This window comes from Ctenopharyngodon idella, chromosome 4, assembly GCF_019924925.1.
Source record: "Ctenopharyngodon idella isolate HZGC_01 chromosome 4, HZGC01, whole genome shotgun sequence".
Taxonomy (NCBI): domain Eukaryota; kingdom Metazoa; phylum Chordata; class Actinopteri; order Cypriniformes; family Xenocyprididae; genus Ctenopharyngodon; species Ctenopharyngodon idella.
Genome location: NC_067223.1, coordinates 23,180,734 through 23,199,926, shown reverse-complemented (window position 1 = coordinate 23,199,926; position 19,193 = coordinate 23,180,734). Strand labels below are relative to the sequence as shown.

General features: G+C 35.3%; 2 protein-coding genes and 1 long non-coding RNA gene across 6 annotated transcripts in view; 2 read left to right on the top strand and 1 right to left on the bottom strand.

Annotated features, from left to right (window-relative positions):
* The window catches only part of LOC127511276 (uncharacterized), a 249,197-nt gene that overhangs the window by 99,531 nt on the left and 130,473 nt on the right, over positions 1–19,193 (top strand). The window lies entirely within an intron of this gene.
* The window catches only part of LOC127511199 (heavy metal-binding protein HIP-like), a 219,057-nt gene that overhangs the window by 150,449 nt on the left and 49,415 nt on the right, over positions 1–19,193 (bottom strand). The window lies entirely within an intron of this gene.
* LOC127511122 (beta-galactosidase-1-like protein 2) lies at positions 479–8,388 on the top strand. The gene is made up of 18 exons (XM_051891719.1): positions 479–864; positions 943–1,011; positions 2,320–2,415; positions 2,572–2,680; positions 2,793–2,885; positions 2,975–3,056; positions 3,710–3,774; positions 4,077–4,161; positions 4,400–4,537; positions 4,727–4,807; positions 4,926–5,032; positions 6,040–6,186; positions 6,306–6,377; positions 6,627–6,705; positions 6,826–6,913; positions 7,333–7,441; positions 7,561–7,677; positions 7,776–8,388. Exons 1-18 carry the CDS (start codon positions 701–703, stop codon positions 7,866–7,868), a joined length of 1,794 nt encoding a protein of 597 aa, XP_051747679.1. The 5' UTR covers positions 479–700; the 3' UTR covers positions 7,869–8,388.

Here is a 19,193-nt window from a genome sequence, read left to right as displayed (position 1 = left end):
AAAACGTATTTTTCCTTACTAAATTGCCTGTTGGCTGTAAATGGTCTTTTCCATCTACGATCTAAGTGTTTACATGCTTGCTAAATAAAATATAATACCTTTTTTATGTGCTTAAAGGCTTTAAAGTGCTTGAACCCGAGTAAATGCTGCTTGCAGCTTTAATTGCAATTACACTTGAAATGATGAAATTCCTGTTTAGACCATTTAAAATATATTAACTTTAAATGTAATATCAAATAACACACTACATTTAATTTTTTTTTAAAGTACTTTACACATGCTTTAGTATGTTAGTCAACACTTCAAAATAAGTACTTCTTTAAAGCATGACAAAAGATTATAAAAACGATTTAAAATGTACTTTAAAGTAAAAAAAATTTTTTTTAAAATTGACATTATTGCACTTTTATATTTCATTAATATTGGATTATCTGCAAAAACAGTTTATAAAAATATACTTTTAAGATTTGAAGTACACATTCAGCACAATTAAGCACACGTCTTTTCACAACAATAATAACTCTCATTGGACAGATAGGCCAAACTTTACAGCAGAATGTGCTCTTAGGAAAAGAGACAACATTGCTGTTTACAAACTGCACCAAAACGTTGTTGTTTTTCAGATCCAGAGTAAACATAGATACTATATTTTATATAAACTATTCTGTAATTTTTAATCTCGTTGTGGCTCTTCCAGAGAATGTCAGCGAAAAAGGGACTAAGGGCAGACTCGACCCACTTCACTTTAGAGGGAGCACCATTTCTCATCCTGGGAGGCTCCATTCATTACTTTCGGGTCCCAAGGGCATATTGGAGAGACCGGCTGCTGAAACTGAAGGCCTGTGGTCTCAATACTCTCACCACGTAAGACCATGACAGGGGTTCACAGTTTTTTTCCCCCTCAAAATCTTCTTAAAGAGTCATATTTGTTCTGTCTGTCAGGTATGTGCCATGGAATCTGCATGAACCAGAAAGAGGAGTTTATCTGTTTCAGGAGCAGCTGGATATGGAGTAAGTGATGTTTCTATTTTTATTTATTTATTTTTGGTGGTGGTGGTGGGGTCCTACTTTATTTATATTAAGTGTCTTTAACTACTGTGCGCCTACATTTAAATTAATAATTTGGTACAATGCACTTATTGTGCACATGCATGTTTTTACATTGTGCTTATATTTAATACCTGCATGTAATTACAGCTCAGCTGTAATCAATTTCTGTAATTAATATCTATAATTACACTGTTGACCCATCCCTTACCCACCCTTAAACCTTAAACTGTCCCTAACCTTACCCATATCCCACCTCACTACCAGTAAATATTTTTGTTTTTGCACCTAACAATTTTTGTTTTGAACATACTCTTAAGTATTTCCCCCTCATCAATTTAAAGGTGCAATATGTAATATTTTTGCAGTAAAATGTCCAAAAACCACTAGGCCAGTGTTATATATTTTGTTCACTTGAATATTTACAATATCCCAAATGTTTCCAACTATTTGTAAATCGTGAGAAAATTGCAATTTTAACCAAGGCTCCAGGACGTGTGAGGAGTCGCCTGTCAATTGCGTCATACCCACGTTACCCTCGGTTTCCATTTTATTTTGTAGAAACCATGGAAACACCAAAGACGCTTTAATATTTACATGTTTTAATAGGCAAGGGAACAACTGTTTTGATATATTAATAGACAGAAAACGAATTGTTGTTCTATAGCTCAATACGTTTAGTCTTATTGTTTAAATGTAATTTTCTTGATTTTTTGCGAGTACCACGCTTTACCAACCGTCTACACTATTTTGTCAAGTAGCTAACATAGCATAATCAGATGCAGCTTTATTTTTAGTAACAGTAATACAGCATTTTCTCCATCATACAATACGTTTCACAGAGTAACGTTATAACATCATTTTCAACACTCTCAAATGTATCTAATATGATAAACAGAGCTGTGTTACCTCATACTCATGACCGGAAAAGCGGATGCGGCGCCGGCGACTGTGGCATAATAAAAGTTCTGCTGCTCGTGAGGCGTGTGTTGCGCAATCGCTCCAGCGGCCTCGTTCAGCTCCCACAACACTCGGTCCTGCACTGCTTCATACTACAGTAACATTAATAATCGCATTCATGAACATGATTTCTTCCCAAGTCCTATCCCTATTCTTTTGCACTGTCTGTTGATGTGAAGACCACATGTCCCAGGATTCCGCTCTTAAACTTGGCGTCATCAAGCCACGCCTTTGTCTTGAATAGGCCTCTAGTGACCTCTAGCGGACAGAAATCCTACATACGGCATCTTTAACTCTTTTGCTTGTTTGAAGGGCGTATATTCGTCTCGCAGGGGAATTAGGCCTCTGGGTGATTCTGCGTCCAGGACCATATATATGTGCCGAGTGGGATTTGGGTGGCTTACCAAGGTTAGTGCATAAACTGTGTTATGAAAATTATTTATTTTTATTTTTTTGTGGTGAATGTCTGTGCATCTTTTGTTGTTTGCTTTAGTCTTGCATTAGTTATATATATATATATATATATAATACATTTTTTTTTTTTTTTTACCTTATTTTAATTAGCTGGTTGCTGCAAGATAAGAAAATGAAAGTGAGAACGACCTACTCTGGTTTCACAAGTGCTGTGAACTCATACTTTGATCATCTGATTCCGAGAATCACACCCCTCCAGGTGACTTTTTTTTTCTTTTCTTTTTTTACCTGTTTTTATTTGTTGAAAATGATTGAATAAATTAGAATTGTAAATTATTATCCTGAAACTGCCTTCATTGCTCTCCCTGCAGTTTAAGAATGGAGGCCCTATTATTGCTGTTCAAGTAGAGAATGAATATGGTTTATATGCGAAGGATAAGCAATACCTGTCGTTCATCAAAGAGGTATGGAATGAAATGAAATCAATATCTTTTACTCTGAAATATGGTAATCCGTTTCTTTTATACATACAGTTTGTTCTTAAAATCAACAGGCATTAGTGTCCCGGGGAATCTCAGAGCTTCTTCTGACATCAGACAGCCACGAAGGGTTAAAATGTGGAGGGGTGGATGGAGGTATCACTTATATATCCATTCATTTATTTAGTGTTCCCACTGCTTGTTTATAATGTGATATTCATGTTTTTGGTATTGTTAATTACAGTTACAATGTTAGGATAGTATTTTGCGCATACGCAGTCATTTCATTGTGTTTACTCTACTGTTCAATAGTTTGGGTTCAGAGAGTTTTTAAAGCTCTTAACAGAAGTCTCTTATGTTCACCAAGGCTGCATTTATTTTATCAAAAATGTTATCAAATAAAATGTTTTCTATTTTAATGTATTTTAAAATTAAATGTATTTTTTCAGCATCATTACTCCAGTCTTCAGTGTCACATGATCCTTCAGAAATCATTCTAATATGCTGATTTGATGCTCAAGAAACATTTCTTATTATTATCAATGTTAAAAACAGTTGTGCTGCTTAATATTTTTGTGGAAATCCGTATTAGATTTTTTTTTCAGTATATTTCATGAATGTAAAGTTGAAAAGACCAGCATTTCTTTGAAATAGATTTTTTTTTGTAACAATGTAAAAGTTCAATTTAATGCGTCCTTGCTTATTAATTATTTTTTTAAAAAGTCTGACTGACCCCAAACTTTGAACGGTAGGTAAGTAAAGCTCTTCTCCCGCAGATTAAATTGAATTGTTCTCACTTTTTCTAAAAGCCTTGCAGACAGTGAACCTGCAGAAACTGTCAAACGGTGGTCTACAGCATTTAGCAAAACTGCAGGTCAGTAAAGATTTTAGAATGTTTTCACATTTTTCCTTATTTGCAATTGTATTCATCATTTTACTTTGCTAAAATGACTGCATCTGCATTCAAATCTGCTATATTTCTTACAGCCCAAGTAAAACCTCCTATACTACACTGATATATGATAGATATAAAGCTTAATGAACAATGAAACACCTACAAATACTAGAACATGAATTATATAAAATACTAAAATAATTGTGCAGCAACAGTTTATAAATCTATCCTACAACATAGAGGCAGCACAAAAGAGATAATGAACATTTTCTGTGCTGCAGCCACAGAAGCCGCTGATGGTGATGGAGTATTGGCCTGGGTGGTTTGATGTCTGGGGAGGACCTCATCATGTTTTCGCTGCTCAAGGTAAAGGATGGACATGGACACAGATGTTCTACCAAGGTAGAAAGAACAAACCACTTAGAATAGGCACTGCCTTTAAATCTGTATCTTTTTGCATGACACAATACATAAATATGTATATGCTTGTGAAAAACAATCAATTTGCATTGCGTGATCCATTTTTCCTTGTCAGTATATACTTTACTGTCTGATAAATTCTGCTTTGACACATATTGTTTCTGTATTTCTTCTGTTATGACAGAAATGATCCCCATAGTGCGACAGCTTTTGGATCGTGGCATCTCCATCAATTTTTATATGTTTCATGGAGGAACCAGCTTTGGATTCATGAATGGCGCAAATAACGAATGGACCTACCAACCACAGACGAGCAGCTACGGTTCTGTAGTTTTAATATTCATGGCTTCTGAGACAATGTACACGTTATGATTATAATGTACATATTAAGCGGCGCAACTATTTTCAGTGTTGATAATAATTGCATTTTAAATCATATTTCTGTCTTTACTATATATTTGTGTACATGTGTTTTTATAGCAATTGGCACTTAAAATCACGTCTCTTTTAGATTATGATGCTCCATTGACTGAGAGCGGTGATTATACAACCAAATATCATCTCTTGAGGGACCTGCTGCGCACCTACAACAGTACGTTTCTACACTGTGGTCCCTGATTACAGAATCTGCCATTTTAAAAGTGTATTTATGAATCTCTCCGTCCTTCTGTGCTTGTCTCTTTATGTCTGTTTGTCTCTATCTATGACAGAGAAGCCACTATTAGAGCCGCCAGCTGTGCAGAGCAGAAGAGCATATGAGCCGGTGGTTGTTTCTCATTACATTTCTCTATGGGAGACTCTTCAGTGTGCAGAAACAGTAAGAACAATGTATCCTACTATATAACATTCTTTCTTTTACTTCTTTACTTTCCCTTAAAGTGCCCCTATTATGCTATTTTAAAGGTTCTTTATTTTGTTTTGGAGGTCTCCTATAACAGGTCAAAAAACGCTTTCATTTTCTCATAATATACACTATACTTTCATTTTCTCATAATATGCACAATCACCACATTGTGGTTGGCAATATATTCACAGATTCGAGCTTCCCGGATCAATAACTCGTGAGCTAAACGTTGTTAAAACACAAATGCAGCTATTTTCAATCATAGTAACCTAGACAACGAGCTACAACAACCCAATTTTCCTCAAATATGCTTATAATAAATTGGTCTCTATGAGCAGGCGGCGGAGATACACGTCTGAAGGGACCGTCTGAAAAGTGCAAAACCCTTTTGCTCATTTTATATTATGAAAAATACTCAATAACCTCACTGTAACACACTGTACTGTCACCAAATTTAGTTCATACATCACTCCTCTCCTGCTGGTTGTACCGGAACACTTAGTTTGATAAAAAATGCATAACTTTTATGATTATTAAATAAAATAAATAACTTCACTGTTATTAGTAAAAATATTGAATAAATTGTAATGCCATCAAATCAAGTAAGCAATTATCATGCAAAAGCTGTTGTAAGTATGTAAGCTGTGTACCAACATCATTTGTGTAAAGAAGGTGCTAAAGTTTATGTGCTACTTGCCAAACTAAGTGTTGTAGTACCTAACCATGAGCATGAGCACCAACCCTATTGGTTTTCCCATGCCAAACATGCACGTTTGAACATTTGAGCTTCCATTTCATCAAAACTGACCCAGTTTACATTGTTTTATTATTAAATATCCTGTTTCACTAGGAAATATGTTACATTATGAAATAAAAATGGGTTTGCGAATGCTGTTTCATGTTATAGGAAAAAACTAGAAAGAGGAGAAAACATTTGGCAAGAAATGTTCTCAAAATGACTATAAACCTTTGTCCAATAGCATTTCCGAGCTGATGATCCTATCAGCATGGAGAACCTTCCGGCAAACCACAGCAATGGTCAGTCCTATGGGTACACACTCTATCAGACTGACATTCATTCAGGTGGAGAACTCAACTCAAGGAACCATGTTCATGACAGAGCTCTAGTAAGATCTTTTCCGATCTATTTTGGCCTCCATTTTATAAAGGTTATAATGGATAACAATAACAAACAAATCAAATCAAGGGAGAACTGAATTCTATTTAATTCCAATCTCTTTTGAAGGTGTTTATTGACAGAGAGCTGATCGGTGTTTTGGACTACAGAACTCAGACAGTTAAAATATCTCACAGTAAGGTAAATATGATGCACTCTTAGTATATTAAAATTTTACAAAAGGTTATGATACAACATAAAAGTTAACTATAAAAGTTGCTTGCATAATAATAATTAGTAGTATTATTATAAAACATAAAAATTTGAGCACTTTGAGCTCATTTTTGTTCTTTGACTTACAACAGTCTTTTTCCTAGAATGTATTCATATAATCTTAAGATAATTACATTTTATGATGAATTATTGTGCATCCCTGATTTCTTTTTTCAGAGTGAGAGGACCTTGAGTTTGCTTGTTGAGAACTGTGGGCGAGTGAACTATGGTCCAGCCATGGACAACCAGCACAAAGGTGTGGGAAGATTATTTAATTAAAACAAATATAGCTGTATGTCACAATACTGTAATAGATATGATATGGTGTGTAGTGACCATAACAACATGCCATTCATTATCGTTTTCATCCATACAGGGCTTACTGGAGATATAACTCTGGAAGATGTACCTCTGAAAAAGTTCTCCATGTACTGTTTGGATATGAAAACCAGTTTCATTAACAGGTTAATTCTGAGTATTTGCTTCTGTATTGTGTGTCTATAGTGTATGGAAGCTCGTTTCCGCCACGGAATAAAAAATAAAAAGTTAATTGTGTTTATATCTCACAATTCTGACTTTTTTTATGGCAATTCTGGGAAAAAAATCAACTATAAACTCGGAATTGAGGAAAAAAGTCAGAATTGTGAGTTATAAATTCCGAGTTGTGAGATATAAACTTGTGTGAAAATTCAGAATTGTGAGGTAAAATGTCCTTTTTTGTTTTTATTCCATGGCTGATATAAGCTTCCATAATAGTGTTATATAAAATTTAACTTCAGCAATTATTGGCTTATCTGAGGTTTAAGAACTGGTACCATCTCTGCACACATTTGATATTTTTTTTAAATCACAGGACAAAACTGAATCTCTCAATTTTCATTAGACTGCAGTCACAGAAATGGATGTCTGCCGGTCAGAAGCCCACCTACCCTGCGTTTTTCAGGGGAACCCTGGTAGTGGATAAGCCCACAGATACTTTTGTGAAGCTGCCGGTGAGAATCCAGCAAATTTCTACAGTTTTATTTTTTCTTCACATTTGCTTTTATCCTTGACTGACATGTTCCCTCACAGTCTTAGAACCACGAATCTCGTTGTTCTGTATTGTTGGCAGAATTGGAGTAAAGGAGTGGTTTTTGTGAACGGGCAAAATCTTGGACGCCACTGGTCGGTTGGTCCTCAGAAATCCCTCTATCTCCCTGGTCCCTGGCTCAGGAGTGGAGATAATGAGGTGACTAGCTGCGTGTAAATATCAATACAAAATCTGTCTTGTTTAAATCTATGAAATGTAATACATGTCAATCTTTTCTTTCTTTTTCGATCATTTAGATTATAGTTTTTGAGGAATTCAAAGCTGCGGAAAAAATCCATTTTGCTGAAAATCCAGAATATGGAAAGACAATCAACGTATCTACGCAATAGTTTTGCATCCTTGTTTGAAACACACCTGCAGTTTTACAATGTATCTCAGGCTTACATCCATCAAAACTACAGATCTGAACACAAATGACTTAATTTTGTAGTAGTATATCACCTTTCCATTTGATTTATCATTTAGCATTAAGAAAATGGTTTTGTATTGCAAGATTTCTGAAATGTTGTTTAAATACGTGAATGATGCATTATCTAATTTTGTGCTAATATGCATACATTTCCAGAACAGAAATTTAAACATTGGATAAAACCAGGTTCAAAATTCTTGTTTCATTTTGTTGACATATTAGATTTTAAGTTTTTTTAACACAGAGGATTTTGGATCTTTTTTTATCACTCCATAAATCAGAAAATAATGTATGTAAAGCCTCAAAAAATCTCCATGTTTTTAGGAAATGTATAAATCAAGAAAATGTTAAATGAACAAATCCCTCTGTAAAAACTTTCAGAATATAAATAGGAATAAAACTGGAGCGTTTGGTGTATGCAAGTGCTACTGAAGTGAGAAAACAGCCTTTAAAGATATGTATTATAATTGAAATCTACTGATGCAAATAGATAAAGTGTAATAAACACTTATATTCTTACTACTAACCTTAGTATTCCTCCAGTACTAGCTGTATTGTATTAACTAACTAATCACGGATCATACACATAAGCACAACATACATTAGTTGCAACAGGATTGTCTAAACACAAGGTGCTAGACATAATATGCCATATAATTTATATTTCAGACTACCGAATATAATTTTTATTGACGAGGTTTCCTGACATTTCACAAGTTGTGGCAGCATGTGTCAATGTAGCAAAATTGGCATATGTCATTTTTTCAAAACGATACCAGACGAGGAATAAAGGTCTTATCTAGCGAAACGATTGGTCATTTTCTAAAAAAAAATACAAATGTATATGCTTTATAAACACAAATGATCGCCTTGCAAGAATTCTTCAAAAAGCTTACACTGTATGTCCTACGCCTTCCCTATTTAACTTACGGAACAAACGCGGCGCCAGTTCCGTTTTTTTCGCAAGTAGAAGACGTAGAACATACAGCGTAAGCTTTTTGAAGAATACGGAAAGCGGAAGCACTTGCAAGGTGATTATTTGTGTTTATAAAGCATATACATTTGTATTTTTTTTTTTTAGAAAATGTCCGATCGTTTCACTAGATAAGACCCTTATTCCTCGTCTGGTATCGTTTAAAGCCCTTTGAAGCTGCACTGGAACTCTAATTTTGACCTTCAACCATTTGGAGACCATTGAAGTCCACTATAAGGAGAATAATCCTGAAACATTTTCATGAAAAACCTTAATTTCTTTTTGACTGAAGAAAGAAAGACATGAACATTTTGGATGACATGGGGGTGAGTAAATTATCAGGAAAATTTTATTAGAAAGTGGACTAATCCTTTAAGAGAGGAGCACTAATAAAAGCTGTGGCCACTGTACCAGCTGGAGCAAAGGGAAATCAGTGAAGCAATGTCCAGAATACACTGACATACAGTTTCTTGAGACAACGGTTTCTCCACAACCCTGACACTTCAGTGTGGAAGTCTGTCTGGAAGAATTAAAAGGCTTACCAGTGGGGAGCATGTGTGACTTGCAAGGATTCACTCATATAAACGGCCATGCGCAACTCCCTGACTAACGCTACACCTGTTCAAATTCAATCTCACTGTAAGCCCCAACAAATGCAATCTCACTGATAACATCAGCGTCAACTCCCTCCACTGATAACATCGGCGTCAACTCCCTCCACATCTAGTTCCTCAGAATTAGAAATCAACATCATGCACTCAGCCAAGCCGGAATAGGCCACAGAGTGGGCTTTGGGATCGGGCATGAGAGCTATGGAGCTAGCATGAGAAGCCCTTTCAAGCTCCTCTACCAGCTCTAACTGTGATCCCCACAATCATAGCCACCACGCTGCCTCAGCAGATGTATCCCCATAGCGTCAACATTTAATTCAGAGTCGAGTTCCCTCAAACAGAAACCAAGATTGAATGAAACTAACATTCCAAAAACATATTAAAAAGTACACTTTTTTATATTTCACATAAATTCTGAACAATTGCACAACAATATCTGAAAATAGTGCTATTATCTAACTTATATAATCAAAAACACTCACCTTTGTAAAAATACAAGTAATCACTCCGCCCATTCAGCAGCGCAATAGATTCATGAATACCTGAAGTAAAATAACTGATAAAGTTAAATGTTACAGAGAATTTCACGGCCCGTCGTCAATTATTCCGCTTATACTACAGTTACCGCACCTCAAGACACTGTTCAGATGTTGTATTTCAAAACATTTGTCAGATTTTTGCCCTTAAAACACTCGCGCGTGTGGGACTAATTTCTTCAGACTAGAGCATTCAACAGCCCAGTCGTCCATTTTAAGTTTGTGACGGTTGTGTGGGATGTGTTAAGGCCACGTTGGGAACAACAATCATTAAGGCAGGAACACACCAAGCCGACGCCGATGAACTAGTGGCGACAAAAGCAGACTGCGGGGCTTGGTCCAAAGTTGGCCTGACGCCCCAAACCAACTCTCAACAGCCGACGGCCAAGTAGCACGTCCGTTCTGCGCCTGTGTAAGATGAAATGCCTTTCCGTACCAGCAGGTGGCAGTAGCTGAACAGCCAATCAGAATGATCAGATGGACCGATGAGCTCCGACGCCGATTCAACATGTAGAATCGGCTGAAAAAAACCAGACGACGACAACTTCAACCGACGGTCCGAAACACACAGAAAACTTAGTCGGCCGATGAACAAAAACTGCCCGTCGGCTTGGTGTGTTCCTGCCTTTACACGTCTGCACTATGTCTGTACTTTCTTCTGCAATGGAAGCTCCTGTCACCAAGACTTGTGTGTGTAAACATTACATGTGTAAGCAGATCTGATTCTGTACATAAGGAATTTCACTGGAGACAGCAGGACAGCTTCTAAACAGCTTTATTTATTGATCTGAAACACATGGGACACTTGATCAGAGAAACTTGCGTTGCGCTAACTTCTTCCAACGTTAAACACTGTGTACAAACTCAATGTGCGTCAGACAAAACTCACATAAAGTAACCAATACACATGTATACTTGACTCAGAACACATTCCCTTTGATATTTAAATTAACTTTAACCAAATTAATACTTTTAGACATACAAACAGTGACTGGAAGAAGAGAAGGGAAATGTGGATCTTGCCTCGCCAGCGTCCAAGGCTGACATAACTCAAGTGCTCCCCAAAAGCATAGCGCACAAAACCGATAAGCATCCCACTTGAACAAAACACCATAATTAATCGTTCCTACTCACAATAACATTGCCTGACACGTGTAGGAATTTAATACTTCATGGAATTAAATAACTTGGGGAGTTTCAGTTTTGGGAAGTTCATCATACAAAAATGATTCATCATACAAAAATAAAGATCCCATTTCATAGGGTTAACCCAGCCAAACCTATGTCATGTTTCAGATTAGTTGTCCAACTGGGTACATCAGAAAACAAGGAAGGAAAAGAATGAAAAAGCTCAATGACATCAACTCTTTTTCAGTAGAAAAATGAGATTAAAATCTGGGCAACTTAGCAAGTACTTTTTTCAGATGTCCCTCAGCAACTATTTGTCAAGAAGCATATACCCCATCCTCATCACTGGTAAAAGAGGAAAATTGGTTAGCCCCAATGGAAGATATGTAGGAAAGTAAGGTATTAACAGGTTAATGTGCAGACCCGTAGGTCTTTCTGTCTGTCAGGTGTCTCCAATTTTGAGCAGCGTGAAAGGCCTTATGTGGGCCTGCAAAATTTGCCAGCACCTCTTCACCAATGTTAAAACTGCATCAGACAAAACTCACAAAACTCACATGTAACCAATACACATGTATACTTGAATCATTGATATTTACATGAACTTTAACCTAATTAATACTTTTAGACATAACAATAGTGACTGAAAGAAGAGAAGGGAGAATGTGTGTCTTGCTTCGCCAGCGTCCATTCACGGTCAGTGTGGCCAGATAGAAATGATCATACCAGAAGCTCAAAATTATCGTATTTAGAAGAAAATTATCATACACAAGTTATTGATAATATGAAGTTTTAGATAAATTAACTAAATTAATAACTAGGCTAATGATTGAACGGAATGAATTAATACTGAACTCACTGAAGCTGGACAGTGGACAATCACTGTTTTCTTCTAGAGCTGCTGTACAGCCAAAATTATGTTCCCTCTGTCACTGTAAAGCTACTTTGACACAATCTGTATTGTAAAAATCGCTATAAATAAAGGTCACTTGACTTGACGAGTCAAACGTATAGAATACAGTTATTTATCTAGACCAACAACGTTTTGACACAACCTGCAAATTACCACAATTGATAAATACCTTAAGTGGGAAACAACTAGGGTTGCCAACCATTCAGTATAATACAGAATCATCCCGTATTTAACGCATCAATGAAACTTTGTCAGTTTGGATTATTCTCCTTATAGTGGACTTCAATGGGCTCCAAACGGTTGAAGGTCAAAATGACAGTTTCAGTGCAGCTTCAAAGGGCTTTAAACGATACCAGACGAGGAATAAGGGTCTTATCTAGCGAAACGATCGGTCATTTTCGGAAAAAAATGTAAATGTATATGCTTTATATAAACAAATGTTCGCCTTCTAAGTGTTTCCGCCAAAACCGCATTTCCGTATTCTCCAAAAAGTTTACTCTGTATGTCCTACGTCTTCCCTATTCAACTTACGGAACGAACGCAGCGCCCGTTACATTTTTTCCGTAAGTTGAATAGGGTAAGTTGAATGCGGTTTTGGCGGAAACACTTAGAAGGCGAACATTTGTTTATATAAAGCATATACATTTACATTTTTTTCCCGAAAATGACCGATCGTTTCGCTAGATAAGACCCTTATTCCTCGTCTGGTATCGTTTAAAGCCTTTGAAGCTGCACTGAAACTGTCATTTGGACCTTGAACCGTTTGGTGTCCATTGAAGTCCACTATAAGGAGAATAATCCTGGAATGTTTTCATCAAAAACCTTCATTTCTTTTCGACTGAAGAAAGAAAGAAAGACATGGACATCTTTGATGACATGGGGGTGAGTAAATTATCAGCAAAAGTTTATTTAAAAGTGAACTAATCCTTTAAGTGCCATTTTTTAAAAATGCTTTATTGGCTAAAATTTCAAAGATATTCAGTTACTGTGCTTTCTAATTGTATGCCATCTATGTTATGTAGGCCTGTCTTCCTGACATTTTTTTTTATTTTTTTTTTATGGTTTTGAATAGAGGTTGATGTTTAATATCCATTGGTGTAGCTATATATAGAAAATGGGTAAAATTCAACAATTTGAACATGGAGCCACATATCTATGGGATTGAACCATATTATAGGGCCTTTAAAATGAAGATTACAAAAGATAAAGTTTATTAAGAATGAGAATATAGACATATAGAGATATCTTTAAAAGTTAGAATTACAGAAAATGTGTACCAGTGTACTCATGGAGGTGCATTGAGATCCTTATTTCTGGAAATTAACCATATTGGGTCTTAACAATTAAAAGAAAAGCTTGTTAAGAATTATAATCTAAAAGGATATTAAGATATCTGTAATATGAGTTACAGAAATACAAACTTTGGGCGAAAAACAAAAAAAGTGCTTTTTGCCATTTTTCAACTGTTGGCATATAATGAAACTAAGATTGCTAACGTCAACAGATTTAACTAACAGGCCTAACAATCTCTGTGTAAAAAATAAAATAATGATGTTGTTCTAAAGTAATTTTACCCCCCTGTAATCTGAATCCAAATCTCCGGTGAAAACTGTAATTCTGACCCCCCCTCTACAAAATATTGGATTACTCAGTAAATATACATCCATTACATGTAATATTTTGGCTTTCTTCTTCATTTATGTTTCTCTTTCTTCATAAAAAAAAGAAAATCAAAAAATTGAGCAGGGAAAGTTTCTGAAATTTGGTTGATTTTGACACGAAATTACCCAATGTGTTAATCTTTCATACATCTTTTATACACATACTTAACTGCAGATACTGAAGTGACATACACTGTGTGGTACAGTACAAATATTTTGAGTGTCCCTTATTTTCCTATAAAGAACCACGATTGTCAAAAGTTGGCAATCCTGACCTTAGAGCCACAGCAGAAACATTACCTTGTGCTCGTATGAGTCATTCTCCACAATGATTGGCCAAGAAGACGTAACGTGAGATGAGATGGAAGACATGTAACATCACGTACACATTATCCTCACATTCATGACGGCAGATGTAGGATTCCACAGCGAGGTCAATGAGCACAGAAGCCATTACAATGTCAATCATTTTAAATGTCAAAAAATGAAATTATTGTACATTATGGGATTTTTTTCATTATTGATAATATATAAATATTATCAAATACAATAATTATCGTAAGTCTTTTGGGGAGTGTGTGAGTTACATCTAGTGCCAGACGTACAATAATTATCATATTTGTACAATAATTTTGATAATGTTACTATGAATAGTTCCTACTCGCAATAACATTGCATGACCTGTGTAGGAATTTAATGCTTAAAGGAAGTTCATCATACAAAAATAAAATACAATTAACATTTCACTCTTCCAAACAGGCTACACATGCTTAAACATGGCAATAAATCTCTTTCTTATTTTAATAAGTAATCCACCTCCTTCCTCAGAAGTTCATCAGAAAAGACTGAACAATGATGTCAACTCTTTCTTCAGTAGAAAAAGTAGATAAAAATCTTGGCAAATCAGCAAGTACTTCAGAATTTTTCTTACCAGTGGTAGTGTGACGGGCAGTCGGACCACAGTTCACTAACAGGTTTTGCTGCAAAAAAACAAACAAAACATTGATTATGGTCGGAAAAGACAGCCACCTCTACGTTCTTCTCATACAATCTTATTTCGAAACATGAAAGTAAGCTATTTTATTTGAATGTGCGAGACTTCTGATTTATTAGCCGCTACAGGGAAATAACTAGCAAACAACAAAGTGCAGTAAATAGTAAAACTATTTGCGCTACAAACCAGTTTGTTTATGATTATGAATTAAAATATATGATAGCAAATACCAGTTTGCAATGTCAAGCAACAAAACAGACTAAAATAATGAAGCCAATGACACCAGAAGCCTCACACATTCACGTTACAAATGGCCCACTCTTATGTTATGCTAAGAAATAAATAATTGGACACATCAGTAATGAATTTGATGGTTTGTAATTTAAGCAACAGTTTCTGTATTCTTCTTAAAATATCTTCACGTCTGCATGACAGTAAAGCATCCAGGGTTTCCTCATTCCTGGACCTGGATAGCCACATTCCTGCTGAGTTTATTTCCGATCGTTCTGCACACATGACTGTACTTTTCAAGTAAACGCGAAGAACTTGGCTTTTGATCTAGGTCATGTTTTTATTAACATTATGATTATATTTAGCAGGAATGTATGTGCTGTTGTGTAAATATTCTATGCATTTGTTTCATAATTAATTCCATAATTTCATGTGTTCATCTATTTGATGTACAATTTAAAATGTAAATGGGATGTAATGTCTGTCATTTGTTGCACTTTAAAACATAAAGTGTAACAAATGACAGTGGAAACTACTGAGACTGATGATGAGTGGAAGCAAAGCCCATAACCACATCAAAATGTGGTTAAACCTATCCTAGCATTCACTCAGTCAAAAGAAAAGAAAAGCTGCTGCCTCTCTACAGGGTTCCCGTGGATCCTTAAATGTCTTCAATTAGATTTTTAAAAATTAAGGTCATAAAAAGTCTTTAAAAGTTTTATTTTTTTACTTATGAGACATCTTAAATTTTAGATGACACTTTGATATAGACATATCTATATCATTTACCAAATTAAAACCATCTAATTAATTTTTTATTATTTTTTCTTTGTGGATTTGCTTGTTCACGTGACAATTTGACAAGAGTGCTGTATCCCCAAATCAGCACGATTGCAAATGTGATATTAATTTTATACAACAGTTAAATGAACAATAAGTTAACATTGTGAGTTACATTTTAGACACAATATCAGCAATATTGTTTGTTTTTTCTTTATTTTGCCAACAGTAGAACAGTCTCCGTGCAACAGTCAAATATTATATATATATATATATATATATATATACTGACTGAATCTTCTCATGCCGCTTCTGTGTCAACTCAGCATTGCAAAGATGGATTTTGTTGATGGTGGATCCAAAATGGTCAATATTCATATTCATGCATATTTCATGTTAATAATTTATGGCTTATGATTTATCAATATTACTTTTGATTTCATATATTCATGTACTCCTACTCCATATATTAATCCTCATCATATTCTCAAGTATTTATTTTCTATTGTACCCTTTATGATTATTAATCTTTTATATTTAAGCGTATGTATGCTTGCTATATTCAGTTGTTCTTCAAAGAGAACAATTTTTCTTTGAGTGTTTTATCTAATGGATGAAGTTATACGGTCATGACCTATTCTATTGTATAGTGAAGTCCTTGCAAGGCACTAAAACCTAAAATGCTAAATAACTTTCTAAATTTCCTACATAAATCAATCTTGTCAGAATGGGTGTCAAAGCAGAGCAGTACGTCAGCAATTATTTTTGTACGTGGATGTCCGTCTCATAAAGGAGATTGGATTGTAAAAAGGTTTACAAATTCAACTAATGGCTATTTTTGCCACTATTTCCTCCAAATCCCTTTGATGAGGTGAAGTTAGTTTTTAACCAAATCCTGTCCTGCTCAGTTCTGGCCCAGCTGTGTTAGATCAAGTGTGCTGATATCTTTAAAGTATTGTGTTCCAAATTTGTAGTGATACAATATGTACAACTGTATTTAGATAATTCTGCTGAAGAGTTTTTTTTATTATTATTCATTTATGCATTGTATCAGATAGGTTAAAGATTTTAGTATGTGTTAATGGAAATAACTTTTGCACTGTGTTAAATAAGAACAAGATTGAGTGACTGTTAAACGAAATTAAGTTGATTTAAGTAAAAAAGAACATTTTCATTTTATTTTGATGTATTTGTGAGGATCATCTATAATATGTTTAGATAATTAAAAATAGTTTAGTTTGCTATTTTCTGCATTTTGCAAAGAAGACATTTATATTACAGAGTTCTCTTAAATAGAAAATGGATGGTAAAGATATGATATTAGTCACTCCATCTTGGTTAATAGATATTTATTTTTTTATTTTTTTATAAGGAAAAATTCCAAAACTGCAAAATCTTTATATCACAAATGCTGTCTTTACCAGAGATTATGATTATGGTTAGCCATGGATCCAAAATTATGAGATCTCCAGTTTTTTTTTTTTTTTTAGGACAGCTCATGAGCAACAGCAAAAAGTAGGGATGCACCGATCCGCCTTTTTCACTTCCGATACCGATTCCGAAACCTGGGATTCAGTATCGGCCAATACGGATACCTAGTAAACTGTATGCCTCACTGTGTGGAAGAAACTAGGATCATTCTTTTGTGCAAGGTATCAGGCTTGACTTAAATATTACTTTCTTAACATTGTAAAACAAAATAACAAACAGACACAAATGTAGTGAATAATTTATTAAATAATTGTGCATCAGTGCAACAACTGTAAATAAACCAATAGCTTCACTAGCTTGGTAGACATTCAAAATAAACAGGAGTCCAGCTGATTCCTTCATCCATGACTCATGGTTTGTTTTTCATGAATGTATGAGTCATACATGACATAAACTAAATATATTTATATATAAATATAGGCTATACAATAAAATTAAAAGACATTTCTTTTAAATTTATAGCGGATTTTTTTTTAATGAGGCAGCCACATATGATAGATAGGACAGAACAAAAAATGCTATTAACAATCTTTCATTGCGCAAAAATATAATATGAATGGCTCCCATACAGAGCGGCACAAAGCGCTTATGCGCATCCCGTGTGCAGAATGATGCGCTTGAAGCATCACGGAGTTACAGCGCGCAGCGGCAGCGCTCCGCATTGAAAAGTTCAAAGCGCAAAGTGAAGATATGCGTATTGTATGACCGGTATCGTTGTCTACAGATGAAGTATAATAATAGAAACACTGATTCATCTTGGAGAGAGTTTCATTGTGTTGACTGTCGTAACCGAACGCGACACGCAGTCTAAATGCTGAATAGAGAATGACTGACAGATTCAAATTCAGATTCAGATTCAAATTAAACTACGGAATGGCTTCAGAACACTTGGAATATAGTGCATGTAAACTTTATGGTGCTTTTTAATGTTTTTGTGCCTTTTGTGGAGCTTAACAATAACACAGAATAGTACACGCACAATATCGGATTTGGTTCGGTCCCATCCGGCCGATACCCGATCTGAGTATCGGATCGGTGCATTCCTAGCAAAAAGGATTTTTTTTTTTTTTATTATACAGATGAATGATAAAATATATTTAAGAAAATGGTTCTTAACTGTGGCATGCCTAGGCTTAAAATAATATTTCTTTAAAACTAGTGTTTGTTTTTGCGGGTTTTAAAATCAATTCTATTGCGACCGACGTCGTCTGACTAAATCCTTCCAAAAACTTAGACACCGTTGCACGGGGAATGCCACAGTGCCTATGTTTCATCATTTCCAACATCATCGAAAGAGTTTTATTCGATTCGACTTGGTGGTATTCCACTCTTAACAATATACATTCCCCATTCAGTTCACTGTTTGCAGATGCAGTGACAAAAAAAAAAAAAAAAAAAAAAGATACTCTGGCCAGAGACCGAAAAAGTGTGAAAGCGTGTGAGAGTGTGTGTGTGTTTGTGAGTGATGGTGCACCATGGCAAAGAAAAATGCCATAAACAGCTGTATTCAAATTTTCTAAAATGGCCACATTATGTGAATTATGCCTAATAAAATAATGGTCATGGATGAAATGGGCTAACTATCCTGACCTGGGTTATTGTGGCAGAAGAAAGAAACAATGCCACACCTGCGCAAGGGGAATTTCTTAGGAAGGCAGAACAAGCAAGCTTGTCCTGTTTACCCCACACCTAACTTTTCTTTTCAGCATGTCATGATGGATTCCACTAAATGAACTGATTCGGTTCTAAATGTATAAAGTATTATCTTGTGATTGTTAACACCAAGGTGGGATGAGTGTTATCCAGGTTGAGAAATCGATATTACTGGGTAAAAACAAGAAATGATTTAATGATAATGGACTTATGTATGAGATTGCCAGATCAGGGAATGTCATGGGTTCAAGCCCTGAACAGCCCTGGATAACCCTCA

What these genes read in the sequence shown, in the direction of transcription:
- LOC127511122 (XM_051891719.1), top strand. Translation starts at nt 701, where the DNA reads ATGTCAGCGAAAAAGGGACTAAGGGCAGACTCGACCCACTTCACTTTA. An exon ending in TTAAAATATCTCACAGTAAG is followed by an intron (nt 6,378 to 6,626) that starts GTAAATATGATG and finishes TTCTTTTTTCAG; the next exon opens with AGTGAGAGGACCTTGAGTTT. An exon ending in CATGGACAACCAGCACAAAG is followed by an intron (nt 6,706 to 6,825) that starts GTGTGGGAAGAT and finishes TCATCCATACAG; the next exon opens with GGCTTACTGGAGATATAACT.